Source organism: Tachysurus fulvidraco, chromosome 25 (assembly GCF_022655615.1).
Source record: "Tachysurus fulvidraco isolate hzauxx_2018 chromosome 25, HZAU_PFXX_2.0, whole genome shotgun sequence".
In the NCBI taxonomy this organism is placed as follows: domain Eukaryota; kingdom Metazoa; phylum Chordata; class Actinopteri; order Siluriformes; family Bagridae; genus Tachysurus; species Tachysurus fulvidraco.
In genome coordinates, this window is record NC_062542.1 from 7872352 (window position 1) to 7894851 (window position 22500).

At 38.2% G+C, this 22500-nt stretch overlaps 1 protein-coding gene across 4 annotated transcripts in view; it reads left to right on the forward strand.

Moving 5' to 3' along the window:
- Positions 1-22500, forward strand: part of LOC113659627 (vacuolar protein sorting-associated protein 13B) — a 92229-nt gene that overhangs the window by 2425 nt on the left and 67304 nt on the right. For 2 of the 4 annotated variants that reach the window (XM_047808431.1, XM_047808430.1), the window contains exons 3-18: positions 398-562; positions 2753-2896; positions 7005-7107; positions 9082-9249; positions 9418-9599; positions 9850-10021; positions 10579-10841; positions 11537-11632; positions 11865-11987; positions 12279-12416; positions 14416-14503; positions 16618-16800; positions 16909-17075; positions 17221-17415; positions 18621-18745; positions 20597-20781. In XM_047808431.1, coding sequence (XP_047664387.1) covers positions 416-562; positions 2753-2896; positions 7005-7107; positions 9082-9249; positions 9418-9599; positions 9850-10021; positions 10579-10841; positions 11537-11632; positions 11865-11987; positions 12279-12416; positions 14416-14503; positions 16618-16800; positions 16909-17075; positions 17221-17415; positions 18621-18745; positions 20597-20781 — 2479 coding nt within the window. In that variant the 5' untranslated portion in view covers positions 398-415. The remainder of the gene's footprint in view (positions 1-397; positions 563-2752; positions 2897-7004; positions 7108-9081; positions 9250-9417; positions 9600-9849; positions 10022-10578; positions 10842-11536; positions 11633-11864; positions 11988-12278; positions 12417-14415; positions 14504-16617; positions 16801-16908; positions 17076-17220; positions 17416-18620; positions 18746-20596; positions 20782-22500) is intronic. The other 2 variants (XM_047808432.1, XM_027172516.2) reach the window with 1 other exon arrangement.

Genomic DNA, 22500 nt, shown 5'->3' on the forward strand with positions numbered 1-22500 from the left:
ACAAACTTTACAGTTGTGGAGAATTACTATGTTCCTTATATATTTGACTAAAATTACTGCCTGCTAGATATTACTTAGCATTTTTGACTAATGTAAATTGATATCTTTCCAACAAGACCAATTACCAATATCCATTAAACATTGATAACCATTGAACAACTACTGAAACTATAGACAGTCGAGAAAAGCTCCAGCACACATTTACCTTCTGTGAGTATTAAACCTGGCAATTAACTGATGAGTTGAAGATGTTGGGATTCAATAATGCAGATTAGCAAATTACAAAGTGGTAGTAAACAGTATACTACGGTACACCATCACCTCCCGTTTACAAGAAACAGAGCAAGTTCCTGTCAGCCAGTACCCACTTTTTCTGTACCATGATTTTTCTGTGCAGGGTTGAGAGACTGTCAGGATGCTGGAGTCGTATGTCACTCCACTGTTGATGAGCTATGTGAACCGTTACATTAAGAACCTGAAGCCTTCTGACCTGCAGCTCTCACTCTGGGGGGGAGATGTGGTGCTCAGCAAGTTAGACCTTAAACTGGATGTTCTTGAACAGGTAACAGAATATACAAGTATATAAAACTGCACTCACTGACATCACCTGCTGTAATGCATTTCCAGCCTTGTGCTACAGCTTCTTTCAGGATTTTTTTTTATTTTTATTTTTTTCCCCTCCTTCAGATGTTTTTCAGTAAGTGTAGTGCATGGGTTGGTCTGGTGATATTGGACTATCTAAAATCTGTTTAGGTTATTGTCTTGCTGAATAATGTTGTTCTTCCTGGTTAGATTGCATGCATTTCTTTCTAGTGATAGACAGAATGATTTTGTAGACTTTTGAACTCATTCTGCTGCTACAATCATAAGTTCCATCCTTAATAAAGATTAGTGAGCCTGTTCATGAAGCAGCTATTCAAGCCCAAACCCCTAACATGCTTGCTTGTTTTGGATCCTGAGCAGTTTCTTTTTCTCTACACTTTGGCCTTTCCATCACTTTGCTAGACGTTAATTTTTGTTCCAGAACTTTAGTGACCTGTCTCTGTGTTTCATTGTGAATTCCGATCTGATGTGTGGTTTGCATCTTGTTAATTCTTTGTTCATTGAACAGTGGACTGTCATTTTTTTCATTTATGTTCTGTGGAGACTGTTAATATCACTGACTGTTTTGTTTTGTGGGATTTCTTCAAAGCTCTCACAATTGTTTTGTCACCAACTGCCTTTTTCTTTTTTCATGGCTGACCTGTTAAATGTCTGGTCATTTGTACACTAGTGGTTTTTTTGGTTCTTTTATTCCCCGAACAGTCCAGATTGTTGTGTTGGATATGCTCATTGCTTGTACATTGGCTCTGGTAGATTTTCCTTCTTTTCTCAGCTTCAAAATGGCCTTGTTTTCTCCTATTCTTGCAGTATTGACAGGCAAAACCCATGGCTCACAAGTGTAGACATTTTCATCTACATATATTTTTATATTTTATTCATTTATTTACAACGGTAACAGGATCTCAAAACAGCCTGTACAGCATTAACTAGCTCAGATCTGTGATGATCATAGGCACATGTTTCTAATGGAAGAAGAGTAGGAGCCTTACTCGCAACAACAGTATACATTTTTACCCAGAAGCCTTTAGAATATATGTAAAAAGTAATTTAACCTTGAGTTGAAATTATGACAGTGAGAGTTAGTATAAATCCCATATAAATCTCTTGGTTGCAATTCCCTCTATATATGAACCAAACCTCTATCCTCTATCCAAACCTCTAACAAGCACTCTTGATTGAAACTGATGATGATTTATCTCATCTACCATTAAAGAACCCATGCAGCCAACTCGCTCTGGGTCACATGGCCAGCCCCACTAAACAGTCTGTCCGTAACAAACTAACAGGGCTCATCTGGGCAACAAGAAACACTTGGCAGGTACATATTCCAATAATTTTGATCACTTGTAGTGGATAGTCACTTTACACGATACTTGCTGAATGCTCCAGACAAGAAGAACTACAAGGCACAACAGAAACTACAGAAAAGATTAAACACAACTGTCTAAACACATCTGTTAGTGGTGTGAACATCAGAAAGTGATTCTAGAAATCTTTTTGTAACATTAAAGAGCCTAGAATAGGTAAGAAGTCATTTATAATTCATACAGCCAGGCAGATTTATGTTTGGAGGGATACCTTCAACCCAAAATACAATAACTTTTTCAATAACTCAGTTGTGCGTACATGTTTTGGTAATGCTTGGGAAAATGGTATGACACAAATATAGAGGCAAAAAAAGATCTGAATTGAGTTTAATTGTTTCAGTGATTGTTGCACCAATGTGCTCTTCAGACACTAGCAACACACATCCCTCTATGATATGATATCTTCTTATATACACCCTTTTTGGCACAAATTTGCTGAGACATGCTACATTGGTCACTTCAGCCACACACGTTAATGATCCTGAACAGAAGGAGGACTGAGATCATGGCTAGGTTCTTGTTTTGTGTTCTCACTGGCCTGCAAAATCACATAAAACAGAAGTGATGTAAACTATATGATATATTTTTAGCATGTACTAAACTTTTTCTATAAAAACAAGTATTTTAAGGTTGTGTGTAATGGAATACATCCTACGGTAATATTTGTTTCCAGGCAATGTTCAACTAGTTTCTTTTTTTGTTTGTTTTTTTATTTACATATGTACAAGATAAAGACTTATGGCTTCTTGTTTCTTGTCTGTGTTTGTGTGCGTGTGGTACAGGAATTAAAGCTTCCCTTCACTTTCCTAAGTGGCCATATCCATGAGTTGCGAATACACGTACCATGGACCAAGCTGAGCTCAGAGCCAGTTGTTGTCACAATCAACACCATGGAGTGCATCCTCAAGCTGAAAGATGGTTCTCAGGTGAGTAACCCATCCTAAGACAGACACACTCAAATAAAACAAAATTGTTTAAACACCTTGGTCTTAAGCCATAGGAAATTCAAAATGAATAAAATAATGCACTCTGTTGTTTTGCAATTAAATCAGTTGCTTGCTTAGATTCACTGGAAATGACAAAAATGAAAGTCAATTGAACAGAAACATAAACATTGTCCTTGTATGCATGTTGTGTTTTTTGCGTCTCTTGTTCAGCGAGCGACCATGGCTTCCTATTTTGAAGATGTTCACGATGATCAATGCTTATTTAAATAGGAAACATGATTTTTTAGATGCATGGTTTTCATCAAACCCTGCACCTGCCCTTATTTATGTCAGTGCTAGCTGATTAGTTTATTGCCTTCAGTAAAAACTCTGGCTTAAATTAGCTACCTAGTTAGCCAAGTGTGAAAAATATAGCTAGATGTTTCACTGCATGCCTTAATCCTGAATATACCTTTAATAGATTGTTCAAATTTGCTGGAACTCATGGCCTAACACTTCTGTTCATTACAGTATATGATGGCATGGCAGTTGCAAGAAAGGTCAATTGCTCAATTAGCAAATGAAAAAAACAGATGGATAAATATTTTTTTTTGGTTTCTGAATAACATCACAAGCACATTCATTAAGATAATGGGGTAAACATGAAAGTGTAAAGTCATCCATGGGCAAAGAGAAGAGGAGTGGGGAACCCACGGTTATTAATCTTGATTTTTCAAGTTAGTTCCATAAAGGTTACACAATTTTTTACACAATTTGGAAAATGATTTTTTGGAGTGTGACCCAAGTTTTATGCACAAACTAGTATAGATTGTCTTTGTGTGTGGTAGCATTAAGTGTTTCCTTTACTGAGACTGGGCCTACCATGACAATGCCTCTGCAAATAAACAAGGTTTGGAAAACCTTGGACAGTGGTAGTTTAAATTGATAAGGCTCTATCTTGTTGTTCAGAAGGTCAGGGTTCAAGCCTCAGCATTGCCAAGCTGCCAAGCACTCAGCTCCAGGAGTGCTGAATCATGTCTAACCCTGTGCTCTGACCCCAACTGCCTAAGCTGGGATGTGCGAAGAAAAGAATTTCACAGTGATTTATGTGTGACATAAAAAATAAAGGCTGCTTCTTCTTTTGCTAAGTTTTTTGTGGAAAAATTTGGTGGTTCAAACCCAGACCTCAACCTCACTGAGCAATTGGGAATTGGTGAAGTGGGATGTTCACTAGGCTTCACATAACATCAGGTCCTGACCTCACTATTGCTATTGTGGCTGAAAACACACAAATCCCCACAACTACATTTCAAAGTCAAACACCGTGCCTTCCCACAGGATAAGAGGCTGTTAGAATAGCAAAGTGTGTAAGTGTGTGTGTGGGGGGTGTGTGTGGGGGGTGGGGGGGGGGGGGGATGAGTCTTAAACCTTGGATGTAAGTTAGCATTTTAGTGGGTTTTTTAATAGGTTTTTGGTTAAATGACTGAAATAATTTCTATTGTTAACACAAGCTCAAAATAATTGAACATTTTATTCTATGATATAAATAATAACATTAATATCCCACTCATGCTTTTATGTGTTGGATATTGCTAATGTGACTAAATTGGACTACAGAGGTTGTTGTGAAACAAACACGCAAACTGGTGTTTTTACCTGTGCTCTTGCAAACTATTTTTAACTTAAACTTTCATTTATTCAGATTCATCCATTTAAAAATGAACTTTATCAGGGAACATGTTTTTTTAATTAAACATCGAAAGAGCTGTCAGACACTTAATGGTGGTGATGTTGAAGTCATGTTACTGTGGTCTATATATAGCCTTATATAATTTTAGCAGTTTACTTCTGGGCTTAGGCTTCAACATTATTAAAATGTGTGTTCATTTGTTAATTTGTTTATTTTGTTAATCATAGCTTATTTTCTGAAATAATAATTTGCGTTTAGTTAAGTGAACCGGGGTGATGCTAACCTCCAGGTTGGCCTACGAAAATGTCAGCAGCAGTCTATAAAGTTTGCTGTGAGAGTGTATATATCGAAGACATTTGGTTTTGAGATGAAAAGGACATGAGATTATTGAACAGATTTTAGATTTAATTTTCTGATATTTACATTGAGGTACATTAAACAACAGTGAGTGTGTTAGAACATAGGACCATTGGGTGGCAGCCCACCCATTTTTTGGTGAGCAGAAGCAGATTAAAGTAAATTTAAACAAATATCAGGTAATAGTTGGTTTAATTACATGCTTGCACTGGCCAGTAGCCCATTGACTAAATTCCAAACTCTTGTATTCTTCTTTTGTGATGCTCTTATCCCGGCTTGTACAGCAGATTCTTTCAGTCATTGTTTTTTTTTTTTTTTTTTTTTTGATTGACTCGGCCAGTCAAAAACATTCCAGTTTCATTCCCATGATGAAGTCTTTTGGTGTATTGGCATGTGTTTAGGGTCATTGTGTGGCTGGATGATGAAGATCCTTCCAATTAGATTTGATGCATTTCTTGGTACTTTGGCACACACGTTGTTTTTGTAGACTGCTGATTTACTACTGGATATCTGCCAGCAAGACTTCTTGCTTGGCTGGCGCAGCCTGTTCTCCAAACAGCCAGTGTTAGAAAATTCTGTTTGCTTAGCCTGCAGACAGCTTCAGTTAGCAAAGTCAGTCATTTCAAACTCTTGTCAGCCATGTTGTAACAAACTATTTAAAAGAAACGCATATTTATTTATTCACATATTAAATACATTTTATTTGTTAAGTGCTTTTAAAAATGGAAATTGTCTTAAAGCAGCTTTAAAGGAATATTTAGGAATAATTACACATTTAGAATATTAATTATAAAATATCAAATTTATGTTATTCATAATGAGCAAGCCAGAGGAACAAGGACAAACTCCATTAGATGTTTTTGGGAAGAAACATTGAGAGGAACCCATCCTTATCTGGGTGACATCGCAAATATACTGAAATATACATGCACCACTTATGGATGTTACTGCCATACTCCACAAGTGCGTCTTGTTCCAAGCTGTCGGATTCCTCAACACAGAGTTAATATCCACGTGAACTCAAACCCAGTCAAATACCATTATTGACCATGTGCCCCTTTACATTGGGGATGTTAATATACTGTTAGACAGATGACTTGAAAATGTTCTAAAGTGATCAAGTAACAGAGAGTCATTCTTTTACAGATAAATAGATTTTTACAATGTCTTTGCCTTATCCCAGGTAAAGGATATAGAAGTAAAGAGTAAAGATCAGCTTAAGAGTAAAGAAAGGTCAAGCGGAGTCCTGACTGTAATCAGATAGTGTGATTGTAAATCATTACTCTTTCACAACTATATAGACGTTTGGATATACAGTAGTTTTCATTGTGATTGTGGGTCGAATGCTCCATCAGTTATGTTAACAGTAACTGGCTTTCAGTATTTTACATAATTTATTGGCTAGCAAAATTAAATACCTTGAATTTGCTTTAATAGATGATGGGGCAGATTCAGTTTCATTTTGATGCTCACCTGTATCCGTATCCGTAATCTCGCTTGATCTAATAATGAATTTGGGCTGGGGAAACCCGAGGAACCCCAAGAGCAGAGTGGGGTATAATGTTGAACATGTTAATGTGGATTAATGCTGATAATTGAAACAATGCACTGTAATTTGATGGCAGAATAAAGGCAAAAGATAAGGCCCAAAAATAACTAACCTCTTGGAGCACACTGGTTGATGTTGTGGGCTATAAAAGAATTATTTATAGGTCTTAAATCTGTCAACATTATAACAGACATAAAACCGTTATGTTATCTCTGTCATCTCTTCAGTTCTAACACTAATTTACTTGAGTGGGAGCTCTACTACTTTTCATTCTTCTTGTAGTATACTTACATTCCAACACCATTTACTTACACGCTTTCCGACCCTATTTGTAAAGGTTATTTATACAACCCAGCAGAGGCTATAAACCTAAGAGCGGCTGCTTAACATGTCCATTAGCCCACTCATAGTCCCCACTCTGTCCTCTCACCTGTCGCTCTCTACCTCTTCAAAATTCCTCTTTTTTGGTTTTGGAAATTGTAAAGAACAAATATATGTTCTGTGTTTTGTAGGATGAGAATGAGAGCAGTACATCCAGTTGGAGTGCCTCTGAGAAAAGTGTGCTTAAACCTCGACGAGTCCAGCAGAATTCCCCTGACCCTGACTTACCCCCAGGTAAGTGTTGTCTTCAGGGACAGAGTAATAGCTCTTATCAGACGGACACATGTTACACAAGCACATAACCATCTTCTGTTTCTTTTTCTGGGTAGTGGGGTTTGTTTAGTTAATTGTAGTCAGTGTAGCTTGTTCAGTAGAGCAGTTAAGTGAATGAGGTTATTGTGTGTCTAGGGAGGATCTGCTTGCATGGGCCTAAATAAGATAACATCTCACCAGACACCTCTTTCACACATTCACACACTATGACCTGAGAATTTAATCTGAGTGTGTTTATGTGTACGTATATATGTGTATATATTTATATACCCTGAAAAAATTAAACATTTATTTGGAGAATATGAATTGTGATGCAAAATATTTTTTTCTTATTTTTGGATAGTGGTCACAAGAAGTCATTAATTATTACTATCCCTTTTAAAACCTAATGATAACTGAAATCACCTAAACAACTCTCATCAAAAGTTTACATATCCTTATGTAATAATGTTTGGCCACATTATAAACACACAGGTTGACACACAGAGGTTTAAATGGCTGTTAAAATGAAGTTTCCACACCTGTCACTTGTAATTGTACTTAGTGTCTGTGTATAAATAGCCAGTGAGTGTCTCAGCTCATGAGGTGATGCACTGACCTGGCTGGACACTGCACAATGAGGAAGACAAAAGAACTGCCAATGGGCCTGTCTGATATGGTAGTTTATCTTTATGAAGGAGAAAAAAATGGTATTAAATGATATCTCAACACTTGAAAATGGCAGTCACTCTGATAAAATGGTGGAAAATAAGAGGTTCTGTTGATACTAACCCACGGTCAGGTAGACCAAGAAAGATTGCACACACTACTGCCAGAAGAATTGTTCGGGATGCAAAGAAAAACTCACAAACAACTTTGAGAGAAATACAGGCTGCTCTGGAAAAAAGTTGTTGTTTCAATGAGCACAATGAGGAGGTACTGCATGGTCTTATTTGCCAGGAGAAAGCCGTTACCGTGCCCACGCCACAAAAAAGGCTCGCCTTCAGACAGAACCTTGACAAGCCTCATAGCTTCTGGAGCAGCGTCATTTGTAGTGATGAGACCAAAATTGAACTTTATAGTCACAACCATGAACGCTATGTTTGGTGAGGAGTCTTTATAGTGAAAAGTACACCATCCACACTGTAAAGCATTGTGGGGGATCTCTTATGTTTTGGCGCTGTGTAAGCTCCAGTGGCACAAGAAAGTAACCATCACCAGCGGTCATCACATCACGTCTCCTGAACTTAATATCGTTGAGCCACTTTGGGGAGATCTCAAAAGTGTAGTTTGTGCAAGACAAACAGGGAGCAGCTGAAGAAAGGAAAATGACCTGGCAGATCTGGTCCTTCTGAGGAACGCATCCCCAAACCATAACAATTCCATCTCCATGTTTCACAGTTGGTATGAGGTTCTTTTGCTGAAATGCTGTATTTGGTTTATGCCACAAATGTCCAGTGTTATAGTGTCCAAATAATTAAATTTTAGACTCATCACATCAAAGCACATTATTCCAGAAGCCTTGGCCTTCTAATTGTCTTTCTAATTGTAGATTCATGCACTTTGACATAAACTGTAGCAAGAGGTTGCTGGAGGTCCTGTGATGATATGTTTACGTTTTTGGAGACTTGTTTAAGCATCTTGCTGTCTGCTCTTGGGGTGAATTTGCTTGGATGGTCTGACCTGGCTATTTTGGCAGTTGTATAAAATGATCTCCACTTGCAAATCATTATCGAACAGTGGGTCTGTGTATGTGAGAGATGTCACAGTCACCAGCAGCTTCCATAGTACAAGGGTGAAAGTGTAATAATCTGCCTTTTGAAGAAGATAGCAGGAGTATAGGAGCCATACTACAAGATGCAAACCATTCATCAGCTCGAAGTATCAGAAGGTCTGAATATGATTTTTTTATCTCTATTATATATGTCTGTTTCCTGTCTCAATCTGTCTCTGCAGGCTATGTACAGAGTCTAATCCGCCGTGTAGTAAATAACTTGAACGTCGTGATCAATAACCTGATTCTGAAGTATGTGGAGGATGACATTGTCCTGTCGGTCAACATCACTTCAGCAGAGTGCTACACAGTGGATGAGCAGTGGGAAAGGGCCTTCATGGACATCACCTGTGAGTTTTCAAATGCTGCCTGTCCGTATTTCAGCATACACACACACACACACACACACACACACACACACACACACACACACACACACACACACACAATTACTGCTATTCATTTGTGGTGCTCTTTATTTTAACCCTTTGATCCCATTCTCTATTTTCTTTCTGCAGCTCCTAAGTTTGTTTTGAGGAAGGTGATCAATTTTGCAGACTGCACAGTGTGTTTGGACAAGCGGAATGCTAGTGGGAAAATTGAGTTTTATCAGGACCCATTGCTCTACAAGTGCTCCTTTAGAACCCGGCTTCACTTCACCTACCATAACATCAATTGCAAAATCCCAGCCATAATTAAAGTAAGATGTATCTCTGTTTATTTTCCCTATCAGCAGGACTACTGGAATTAGACTTAAAAAAAAATTAAACTGTCAATTTAATCAAACTAACGCACTTTGTAAAAAGTATGAATCCTCGTTTCCTCTTCTCTCTTACCTATTGGGGAAACCGAGCTGCTTTAGATTGTTGTTTAATCTGTGTGTTATTATAGTAGGCATTGTTGTTTTGTATTAATGTGTACAGTTTTCTTTGTGCATGTGTGTTTTTCAGTTCCACACAATGGTTGACAGCCTGAAGTTGTCTCTGACAGACCAACAGCTTCCCATGTTTGTGCGGCTGCTGGAGCTCGCAGTGGCGCTATATTACGGGGAGATTAGAACTCAGAGAGATGGAGAGAAAGACGAGAGTTCCTCTACTTCTGAAGTTGTGGTTAACATTCCAGGTTAGGGGATATAACAAGGCTACCTTCAAGTCACTTTATTTTAATGCAATGTGATTAGGAAGATAAGTCTACTTTAGCATACACACCCAACTTTATTTTGTATACATTTGTGTTCGATACTCCAGCAGGAGTGCATCGATCACGTCCTCTATGTGTGTGATGTTTAAGTCCTTTATGACGTTCCACACTGGAGAAGAAATGAGAAGCATAAATATCATAAACATCTAGAGCCGCTCAGGGTGCAGCAAAGATTCAAGAGGTTTATTGTCATGTGCACAGTGAAAAAACAATGGTTTACACCATACAATGAAATTCTTATTTTGCAAGTTATGTTGATTAAAAGATGGAAAGTGTCCTAAACTGACTGCTCTATCACACTCTCTCCCTTGTAGAGCCACTGGGTTTCCTCAACCCTAAACCTCTATTGTTTTTCTAAAAAGAACCTTCAATGTCATTGAACATTCCAGTGTGACCTTATTCTCTCTTATCTTTTCTTTGCCTGCCTCACCATTTGTCTGAGAGTATATTTTTAGCTTTGATCAATCTCTCTTCTTCAGCAGGGGTGGTGAGTGAGGGCATGGATCCAAATGCACCAGGCCAATACTCAACACCAGATCAGTACATGCAAAATGACAACGACGATCAGGGCTGGGTGTCATGGGCCTGGTCCTTTGTCCCAGCCATCATCGACACTACGGAGGAGGAGGAGTATTATGCCGAGATGGAGACCAACGGGAATCCCAGCCCACTGCAGTCCTCTCTCAGGGAACCCATAGTCTCTGTAGGGTTCTATTGCACCAAAGCCTCAGTTACATTTAAGGTGAGAGAAAAGCGGGCTTTTTACTTCATGCTGGTGATCAAACATATGTGAGTTTATGGGGCTCAAAATATCGCAATAAACTGACTACACTTCAAAACAGCATCATTCATCTCACCACTATGAGTGAAAACCATTTCCCAAATGTATATGCTGTTGTCCTTCAAAAGTGTGTTGCACAGTGTTGGCCTACAGGCGTACAATAGCTTTTTGTACATAACCAAGACTAGGATTCTTCTTTAATTAATTTCAAGAAAGGTTCTTTAATGGATTAGTTTGTAATTACTTTGAGGCATCAATTAAAGCCATAAGACAGCAGCATTGTTATGTCCCCACCAATGACTATTGGAAATTCAGTTATGATACAAATACAGTTAAATATATCATTGTGTGGCTTCTAATTTCATCTGACTGCAAACAAGCATTCTGTGGTTTATTAACATGAACTCTGTTCATTTGCAGCCTTTTGTAACTAGTAACTAGCTGGTGGTTTAATTGGACTTCTAATGTGTACATATTTTGGAGAACCGGTTCACTCTAAAGTTCTGAACGCATGTGATTATGTAGTAATCTAGCTTTTCTGTCCTTTTTTGCTACATCATGAGCATATTATGTCTTACCTTGTGGGGATGATTTAAATCCTAGAGTCTGTTAGCTGATTATTTTCCTGTTACTGACACCTCCTTTTCTTTCTTTAGCTAACAGAGAGCAGTTCTGAGAGCAGTTATTATAGCCCCCAGAAAGTGAAGTCACAGGAGATACTCTGTGTGGAACAGGAAGGTATCACTGTAGAGGTAAAGACAAATCCACATTCATAAATGATTTATTTTAAACTGCTTAGAAGGTGGGAGAAATGGCAATGTAAAAATGGGGAGAAAAAAAAAGTCACAATAAGGGTGGGAGCAAAGATTGTGCCAAGAAGTAAAGGCAAAACTTTTTATCTAGAGAAACTGTCAAATGTTTAGGCAGCATCGATGTTTTATCAGACCACAAATCTGTGCCTTTTTTCCTCTTACTGTCTTTTAGGCATTGATGATGGGAGAGCTGTTTTTTGACTGCCAGATTGGGGTGGTGGGCTGTAGAGCTCTGTGTCTGAAAGGTTTCATGGGAGTGTGGGACTTTGAGCAGAAGTCAGACAGAAAAGAAGAGGTAGTGTGTGTGCGTGCATGCGTGTGTGCGTGCGCGCGCGTGTGTCCGTGTGTGTGTGTGTGCATGCGTGTGTGCGTATGACTGCGCGTGACTGCGTGTGACTGCCTAATATATTGCTTATTTCCATGTTTCTGTACACATACCTAAATGTGTATGCACAAATCATATAATCAAATTTTGTATTTTGTAGAAATATGTAGATTGTAAAATCAATGTTGCTTTTTACAGTTTTATTTATTATCTATATACATGCATTTGAATAGTGAATTTTGTGGATGTGCTACACTGCAGGATGCTGTGTTCTTCTACTGTGGAGAGAATCTCAACACTAAAGGAATTACCTACTTGACCAATTCACTATTTGACAGTCGCAGCCCAGAAAACAATGACGTTCGTGCTGAATTCATACTCGATGCCAACCTCCACAAGGTATCAGCACATCATTCCTCATTTTTAACTTGATTTAAAAAAAAATCTGATTCTGGTGAACATTTCTAGAACTATATTACTGGCATTACAATGTTTGGGAAGAGCGGTGTGTATGTGGCTGCTTCTCTGCTTTATTCCCAAACACCACGGTTCAATCCTTCAAACCAATCTCCATCTCTCCTTAGTTAAATAATCCCGTTAAATAACCCATCAATACCTCATACGCTGTGCCAATACCAATACCTTGACAATACCTCATCATACGCTGTGCCACGAGTTACTATTTTATTTTTTTTAGGTTCTTCATGGCAGAATTCAACAGGCACACTTTTTAGATCGTTAGTTAAAGTTTATTTTTTTTCAAATGGCATGAAGACAAGTGATTAATTTTGACTGAATGGAAAACAAAACCCAGCTTTGTATTAAAAAGCATATTGCTATTTCTTTTCAGTCACCGGATTCTGATTTAGTAAATTCAATCTTTTTCCCAATCAGTTGTTTTAAATGCCATCTACTGTAAATTATACTTTAACATGGATTGTGTGGAACTGAAAACATATCTGACATTAAAGCAAATGTAGTTATACATTTAAACTCTACTGATCAAGGTCTCATATTTACTATTACTTTGCCAAATGGGCTTGAAAATGGAACTAATACAAGGACTGGATGTAACGCACCCAAAAAGCTAAAGAAGTAGAATCAGAACTATTGCAATCGTGTTTGCTGTCAGGTCTTTCTTATTAAACCCATTTTGTCTGTAGTGATTTTACAGGCGATGAAAACAACAGCGTTTATACTAAACTAATATTAACTGATCACACCAAACTGCTGTTCATTTCAGTTTATTAGGATTTAGACACCAGAAAGGTTCAAATGTACACATAAAGACAAAAGATAGTCATGTTTTTCACTAGTCACTTTCATTTATTTATTTTTTTGTTCCTGGATCTTTTCTAGTACCTTGAACTGTAGTATCTTGAGTAACACAGTCAATTGGCAGCTCAAAATAGGGCTCAAGCAGAGATTTTGTTTTACTTGGGAAAATCTTTTTTCTGTACTGTTCTGAGTATAGTACTTTTTTAGTTTCTTTTATGTTATGCTATTGTGGGCATGGATCGATAATGGTTGATCTTTAAGAACAATATGCTGTGGAACAGCTGTTATTTTCACTCACTTTGTGTGAAAATCTGTAGACATTTTTGTCTCATCCAGCTAGCGTTTTTCCAGGCAAAGACTCGACGTGCTTAATTTTATGTTTACGATGTCTTATCAGGTTACTTGTATGTAGATGCTGGAGTTCCTCCTGTTGCTTTTACTGTTTCATACTGAAATACATCCAGAGTTCTATATGACGTGTCGTTTGTTTATTAGCACGACAATATTCACTAGGATTTCATCACACAGTGCCAGGTGGTATCGGATGAGTTTATTTTTTATGAGTATGATTAACGGATGTACAGTATCTCTCTCTCTCTCTCTCTCTCTCTCTCTCTCTCTCTCTCTCTCTCTCTCTCTCTCTCTCTCTCTCTCTCACACACTCACACACACACACACACACACACACACACACACACACACACACACACACACACACACACATACACACATACACACACGCACGCACACACACACTCATGATCCCTCATGTGAACGTGTAGGTGCTGATTTTCATTCCAGCTGTTTTACACTCAGAGGCAAACTGTTCATGTGCGTATTGGAGATCTACTTCAGATCCTGCCAAAAGAATCACATCATCTGTATATAACACAGATGTTACATCTAGCTCCATTACTGAACATCATTCCAGTTTGCCCACATCCTAAAAAATGTTTTTAGTATAGTAACAAGCAATAACTCATAAGCTAATGAGCTCAACTGCATTGTTTACTTGAAGCATTTTATTTTTTGACCCTGACTCTGCTACTGTACTTAGTGTGAGATCCTGTCATATGTGTTGTATTTGTGTAATCTGTAATAAACGCTGTTCTTATGGTAGGAGACCTACACTGAAGCTGCAGGGCTACAACGCTTCGGTGCCTTCTATCTAGATTACCTCTACACGATGGAGAACGAGAGTGGAAAAGGTACTCTCTCTCTCTCTCTCTCTCTCTCTCTCTCTCTCTCTCTCTCTCTCTCTCTCTCTCTCCTTGTTTTATCTCATATTGGCATTTTGGTCTTTTCATGGTGTTGTATCTGAATAACTCACTTATTTTACACCTTCTCACCAGTGAATACTGAAGTGTAAATACTAATAATTTTAGTTTACCTTTCCTTGTCCACTGATCCTTCTTTTATTATATTATATTATATTATATTATAAATATTTTGATTATTGTCATAGTTATCTAGTATTTCCAATTGTAAGTTTACAATTAAACAAATGAAAGATTTATAGACATTTTTAGGAAAAAAAACATTACAACAAACAAATTAAATTACATTTGTTTAATTACATTTAAGGGGGGCACGATTGCTTAGTGGTTAGCACGTTTGCCTCACAACTCCAGGGTTGGGGGTTCGATTCCCGCCTCCGCCTTGTGTGTGTGGAGTTTGCATGTTCTCCCCGTGCCTCGGGGGTTTCCTCCGGGTACTCCGGTTTCCTCCCCTGGTCCAAAGACATGCATGGCATCTCTGGAAAATTGTATTGTGTGTGAGTGAATGAAAAGCTCGTGACCCGAGAAGTTCGGATAAGCGGTATAAAATTAATGAATGAATAATTACATTTAATTTATAATACTCATAATAAGAACTAATGTTTGACCATGTTTTAGATATTTTCCCTTTTTTGCCAAATCATGAGAAAATAATACAATTTAAAAATAAAAAGCAAACACTGTGCCAGTGTTGGGCTAATTTCTAAAGTACAGACACTTGTCAATCTCTGCCTCCTCTAAGAGTAATTGGAGTTAATGTGGTGTGGTGTGATGCTGGGCTTGTCCCACGCTCCACTCTGTGACTTTTGTCAGTTTTGCAAAAATGAAACCCAAAACGTGGCTGTGCTCTGTGCTGACTTCATTTCTCAGTTACGCCAATACCAAGAGGCGAGAAGCAGACATAAAGGCCCCTAATCCACTAAATCCTGCCTAAATTTCCTTAGCTGGCCTCTCAAAGTCTCAAGGAATTGGCATATGTTTGATATTAGCACTAATCTGGGTTGGATCAGTGGGAAGAGGAAGTGCTGTTGCTCACTGCAGTTTTATTCTCCAGTTGTAATTTGAACCCTTTAACTCCACACTCCTAAAACCCAACTCATGTCTCATGCTCTCAACTACTTGCTTCATTATAGATAGAGCAACAGGTGGAATTTGAACTATAACGACAGCTTGGAATACAGGGCAGCTGTAAAAAAAATAAATAAATAAAAGAACACCATTGAATTAAATACCGAATGAGCCAGAGAAGAAGTGCTATATTGGTCTGACAGAATGCTGTATTGCGTCCAGTATATATTAAATCATTTTTCATTATTATTACTAACGGTACCTTTGATGATGATGATGCTGACGAAGGGAAAAATTATTTATATAAGATCATGTCCGTTATTTACTTAAATTAGTAAATAAGTTTACCTTAAAGACTGAAAAAAATGATATGGCAACAACATGGACTAAATAGTTTAATTTAGATTAATCTACAAGTGTCACCCATCATATTAGAAAATGTATAGGCTCAGTGCTGCTGTTCTCTTGGACAGGCATCACAAAATATACAACCTATACAATATACCTGTATTTGTAAGCTCAAAATATCACTTTTTTTTTTTTTTTAATTTCATCAGGGGTATTTGTAATTCTGTAAGTCTCTAATATTAGCTGAACTGGTTGCCATTAGCAAAAATGTTTTGTTAGCTAGCTGTCATATTCCAGCAGGACATTGTCCTCAAAATGTATTCAGACACCTTGATAGACATCTTTATATAAATGCATTTTTTCACAACTGAACTTTAATTAAGTTCATAACAGGACCTGGAGTCAGCTTGGAATTGCATGGAAGTGAACTGGGATTTGTAATTTGTAAGCTTTTATAGTGCTAAATGGGTTAATTTTCCCTACATATGGACACGTCTTATACACTCCTTAGATTTCATTGGATATCCTTAAGCAAAGTAAGTATTATGAATGTCATTTTGTTTAAGATGAATCTGTTCTGTGGCTTATATTTAACGTTAGCCCAATACCTTCTATACTTTTGTAAACAGGGCAACAGGATTTCTCTCTGGGTAAGGTGGACTCTGGTCAGTCGGTTCAGGAAATGTCGATAAAACGATTGGTCATTGGCCCTTTGGATCTACTTCTCCATAGCAGTGCTGTCCATCGCATCTTGAAGATGATCGCATGTGCCATGGATCATGAGTATGAGCCCTACTACACACTGAAGCCAGGTGACTGTTACACAGCAATTTTGATATATTTTTTATGAAAGAAATCATTTATGTGCACTCAGCCTTTCCATCTGTCTTTTTATATATCTCTGTCTCTTGGGTGAATAGATGTGATGGAGGAGAACAAGGAAGTTCCTCCAGTCAATGAGAAAGACCTGGAGGAATTTATCCCAACACGACTGACTTGTGTGACACTACTGAAGGCCTCCATTACTGTCACCATGGCAGAATTCAACCTACTGCATATACTGCTTCCTGTTATATTGGGCCAGAAGGTGCTACACTAATGCACACACATGTGCACACACACACACACACACACACACACACACACACACACACTCACTCGTGCACACACAAATAAGCAGTCATTTCTACCAGCTATATTGGTATATTTTGTGTTTGTTTATTCTCGGACAGGGTTTGGCTGCACAGTCATCTACTACACAGTTCCATCCAGTAAGGCCACTGCCTGCACTACGTATGCAGGTAGAGAGAGTGAATCTGGAGCATTCTGTACCAATGTATGGCACAGAGCTCATCCGCACTGTCAGCAGCCTCGGTCTGCCCTCAGACAACCTTCTGCACCACTGCTACACTCACTGCTGTCTGAAGGTAGTTACTCCTCTTATAGCATCTTTTATTCTCATTTATCAATGGATTTATAAATCATGGATTTAAAAATGAAAAAATAAAGAAACCTTACAAATACATAAATGTAATTAAAATTATGAACTATTGTACATCGTTACTACATTTTTTTTGCTATAGAAGTAAAATAAAGTAACTTCCACTTCTGCCTTTCAGCCTTTATCCTCATTGTTTCTTTCATGCTTCCAGCTGTCTGTAAACTTGTCCTTTTATGCAGTTGTGCACTTGACTTTAGAGTTTGTTGGCTATTAGTAAATATAAATGAGCTTTGTCAGGATTGCGATTTTGGTTTGGTTTAGTAACTTTACTAAATGACTCTTTTAGATTTATAAATGGGGTCCATTGTGTGCTTGCTTTAGTTATATGTTATATATGGTATAATGCCTGGTCAGTCTTTGCTTATCGAAGACCAATCTCTGTAAAATGTGACCAAATAACTATCATCGAAACAGGATTTCCCATGTAGGCACCTACTCAGACACCTGACGTATTTCTCCTTAGAAAAGCAGATAATCTTCTCATTTCTATGCTTATGTTGGAAATGATTGATGCAAATAAATAATGAGGAAATGTGCCTGCAATTCTCTTAGCTATATTGAAGCACAAACAGTTGTCTGAAAACCTGCAATTGCAACCAGCTGCTTAAATTTGCCAATTTTGCCATGACCTGTTCCAAAAGAACCGCAATGTTGCTAAAAGTCCATCATCCTGTTCATAATAACATAGACACGTACGTAGGAAGGTGAAAGGTATGCTGTAAGTTATCCTTCAGTTAATCATTTTCGTGACCGTTTTCATGTACCATGCGTGCTATGTACTTGATGTACTTTCTTCTCCAGATAAACATAATATTTATTATTTCCTGGAATAACTGCTGCATGTAACTGTGCATTTTGATTGTACTGGCACACTCAGACAGAAGGCATCCCAGAGGCAGTGACTGGAACATCATGCGAAAGCTGCGAAACTTATCACCTTTTTATTGATGTACTCAATGTGCAGTTATTTTAACAAGTTTTAAGTTTATTGTATTTTTTTGTCTTTCCTCATGGTCTTATTTTATTTTCCATGACCATTCATCCGTTTGATCAAAACAAAAATACTCTATTATGCTATGTTTTTCTTAGCAGTATCTTTTTTCCCCTTACTTCCTTTATTTCTCTTTCTAGGTATTTGAATTGCAGGTAGGATTGACCCTGCTGGATAACGAGGGTACACCTCCACCTCTCTTACCCATAATTCCCTCCTTTAGTACTGCCGTCTATGGGAAGATTCTGCAGTTTCCCAATTGCTGGTAAGCAAAACAAATTCAGTGGGTCTGTATACAACAGACACTTAAATGCTCTTGAGCAGAAAATGAAATAAGAAGGAAAGAAATAATGGGCCTTATTTATCAAGCTGGATATAATTTATTTGTAAATTATTTAGACAAGCTTTTGCATAATAAATTTGGTATTCATTAAAATCAACGATTTGTAAGTTTGTGTGTAAATTTAAAGGTAATAACTGTTTGCTATGGCATCTGGTCAAGGCTTTGACATGGTTTGGCTTTTCGGTTGACCTCACTTGACCTTAATTGACCTCTAATGTTTTAAAACATTAGATGTAATAGATTATAAAAAAGTGAAATAATAAGTCAGTCAAATAAGTATTTGATTCCTTCTCAGAAGATGACTTAGTACTTGGTGGCAAAACCCTTGTTGGCAATCACAGAGGTCAGACGTTTCTTGTAGTTTGCCACAAGGTTTGCACAGATCTCAGGAGGGATTTTGTCCCACTCCTCTTTGCAGATTCTTTGGCTACTCAAACCTTCAGCTCCCTTCCTTCAATAGGTTTTCTATTGGATTAAGGTCTGGAGACTGGCTAGGCCACTCCAGGACCTTAATGTGCTTCTTCTTGAGCCACTCATTTATTGCCTTGGTGTGTTTTGGGTCATTTTCATGCTGGAATAATCGTCCACGACCCATTTACAATGCCCTGGATGAGGGAAGGAGGTTCTCACCCAAGATTTGATGCGCTTGGCTCCGTCCATCATCCCTTTAATGCGATGAAGTTGTCCTGTCCCCTTAGCAGAAAAACACCCCCAAAGCACAATGTTTCCCCCTCCATGTTTGATGGTGGGATGGTGTTCTTGGGGTCATAGGCAGCATTCCTTCTCCTCCAAACACGTGGAGTTCATTTGATGCCAAAGAGCTCGATTTTGGTCTCATCTGACCACAACACTTTCACCGGTCTCCTCTGAATCATTCAGATGTTTATTGGCAAACTTCAGACAGGCCTGTAATTGTGCTTTCTTGAGCAGGGGGACCTTCCCGGAGTAGTGTTACCAATTGAATTCTTGGTGACTATGGCTCCATTGAGATCATTGACGAGATCCTCCTGTGTAGTTTTGGGCTGATTCCATTGTTCTCAAGATTATTGAAACTCCATAAGGTGAGATCTTACATGGAGCCCCAGACCGACGGAGATTGACGGTTCTTTTGTGTTTCTTCCATTAGCGAATAATCGCACCAACTTTTGTCACCTTTTGTGACCAAGCTGCTTGGTGATGGTCTTGTAGCCTACTCCATCCTTGTTTAGGTCTACAATCTTGTCCCTGACATCCTGACACCCAGCTCTTTGGTCTTGGCCATGGTGGAGAGTTTGGAATCTGATTGATTGATTGCTTCTGTGGACAGGTGACCATACAGGTAACAAGCTGAGATTAGGAGCAGTCCCTTTAAGTGACTGCTCCTAATCTCAGCTTGTTACCTGTATAAAAGACAGCTGGGAGCCAGAAATCTTGCTAATTTATAGGGGATCAAATACTTATGTCACTTATTAAAAATGCAAATCGATTTATAACTTTCTTGAAATGCATTTTTCTGAATTTTTTGTTATCCTGTCTCTCACTGTTAAAATAAACCTACCATTATTATTTCATATAAATTATTAACTGACTGTTTCTTTGTCAGCGGACAAATGTACTAAATCAGAAGGAGATCAAATATTTTTTACCCTCATTGTATGTTTGAAAACTTTTTGTTAAAAATAAAAAAAAAATCTTTTGTATTAGTGGCATAGTGACAAATCTTTGGATACTGTAACTGGAAATCTTTAAGTTATTTATGTTTCAGATCATTTTCTCCATCTTTTTTTGCCTTAGGCCAAAGAGATCCACGGTATCTGTAACAGAGTACCTGTTTGAGTTACCCAAATTCACAGTGCAGGCCACTCATGCTCAGATGTTGCTGCTACACTGTGTGTGGCAGAGTTGGACACACAGTACAGAGAGTGGGGTCGGTCCTGCTGTCAGCGACTCACTTATCAATGAGATCTACAGAACACCAGGTACCACCACATTCATGCCACTGTCAATCACTCAGTACACCGCTCTCATTCTTAACTGCACACCACACTACAAGCTCCTCAGTTTCACAATACCATTATTAATCTGAAATGTGCACAGAAATGCACGTGTATTTTCATTAAAAACAGTTTTGAACATACTTTGTCTTCAGTCACTGCCTGTTGGTCATATACTGAGTGGATGGATTCTGTAACAACAGATCAGTTCAAATCCTCTGTTCTGATTTAAGATGACCGCACTTAAGAATATTACTCTGTAGAAAACTGAAATAACCATGAAGCAAATATCACATGTTTTCAGACTTGTTTCCAGAAGCTCTCAGGGTGGGAAAATCAATCTAAAATGCATTTAAGCTCTTTGTCCAGCTCAGCAGCTTGTGACCATAGATCATGATGGGGCAGGATGGCATTAATAACAGCATAGCCTCAAACAAATGAAGTGAAGTGGATGTCACAGTTGACTGCTGTAGGCTACTACCTAGTGAATTTTTAGAGGAAGCCTGTAATGAACTGTTGAAAGCTGACAACAAAGTTATCTAGTCTAAAGTCTTGCTCGTTTTGAGTAATCATAGGTGTGACTTTGTTTAACTGACTTCAGTACAGTAGACCACACATCCTTAGATTTGGAAAGAGAAACATTTTTTCAATGGCTAAGATAAATTTTATACTAATATATGGTGTAGAGAATTCACTGTATTGTCAATAACAACGCTTACCAATGCAAGGATACAAACCAGACCCAAGTGCAAGGATAACAAAACAAGAAGATTTGTTAGCAAAATTACATGAAAAAACCTGATGCTAGGCATTACATTGAAAATACAAACACTAGAGAAAACACCAACAAACCAAAGACAAGACTCTGTAAAGCAACATGCAATGCAGAGGGAATACTTAGGCAGGGTGATTAGGGTCAGGTGGGAAACAGAGACGTGAAAACAACACAAGCAAATTCACGTGACAAAACCCGCTGCCAGAATGCCTCCTAATGCTCCAACAGGAAATGTCCAAGCAGAATCCTGACAGGTTTGCATGTTCAGCCACTGATGCACTTGATTCAATTGGAAGTTCTTTTCTCTGCTGCCTCCTTAAATCACTCGGTGAGATCTGGTGGGTATGGTGTACATGGCAGACATACTGCAGGTCCTTGTTGGTTGTAACAGTTTGATGCACAGTATGAAGCTTTATTTTAGATGTTTATGCTGATTAGCTGCAATCTAGTGAGTGTTTGTGGTGTTGCTGCCCTGTGAGGCCTCACACTTGCACTCATATGTGCTGCCTGTTTTTGAGTTTCCACTGAAGTGATTCCAAGCTCCTGTGACACTGTCCATATGGCAGACCGCCGTAGAAGCAAATCTTTTTGTTGAGGTTAAACTCTTCCAGCTTTCTGTGCTGCTCTGTATTTGCCTCAGTTTCATGTAATTGTATAGTTGCTTTGTAGGTTTGACCTTTGCTCTCTTCCACTGGGCGGAATATGGCAGTATTTTCTGTAAACAACCTCTTATAAATCAGCCTTACACTATCATATGGCAGTTTATCAGCTTCTTTTAAAAATCCAAATAGTTAATAGAGTGCTCTCAAACTCGCAGGGTAATTAATGTTCAATAGCAGGGAAGCTGAACCTTTACCAGGCTTGTTCAGTACTTCTTATATTGCCTTTACATTATTCTCTTAATAATGTTAATGTTGACTTTAGTAGCC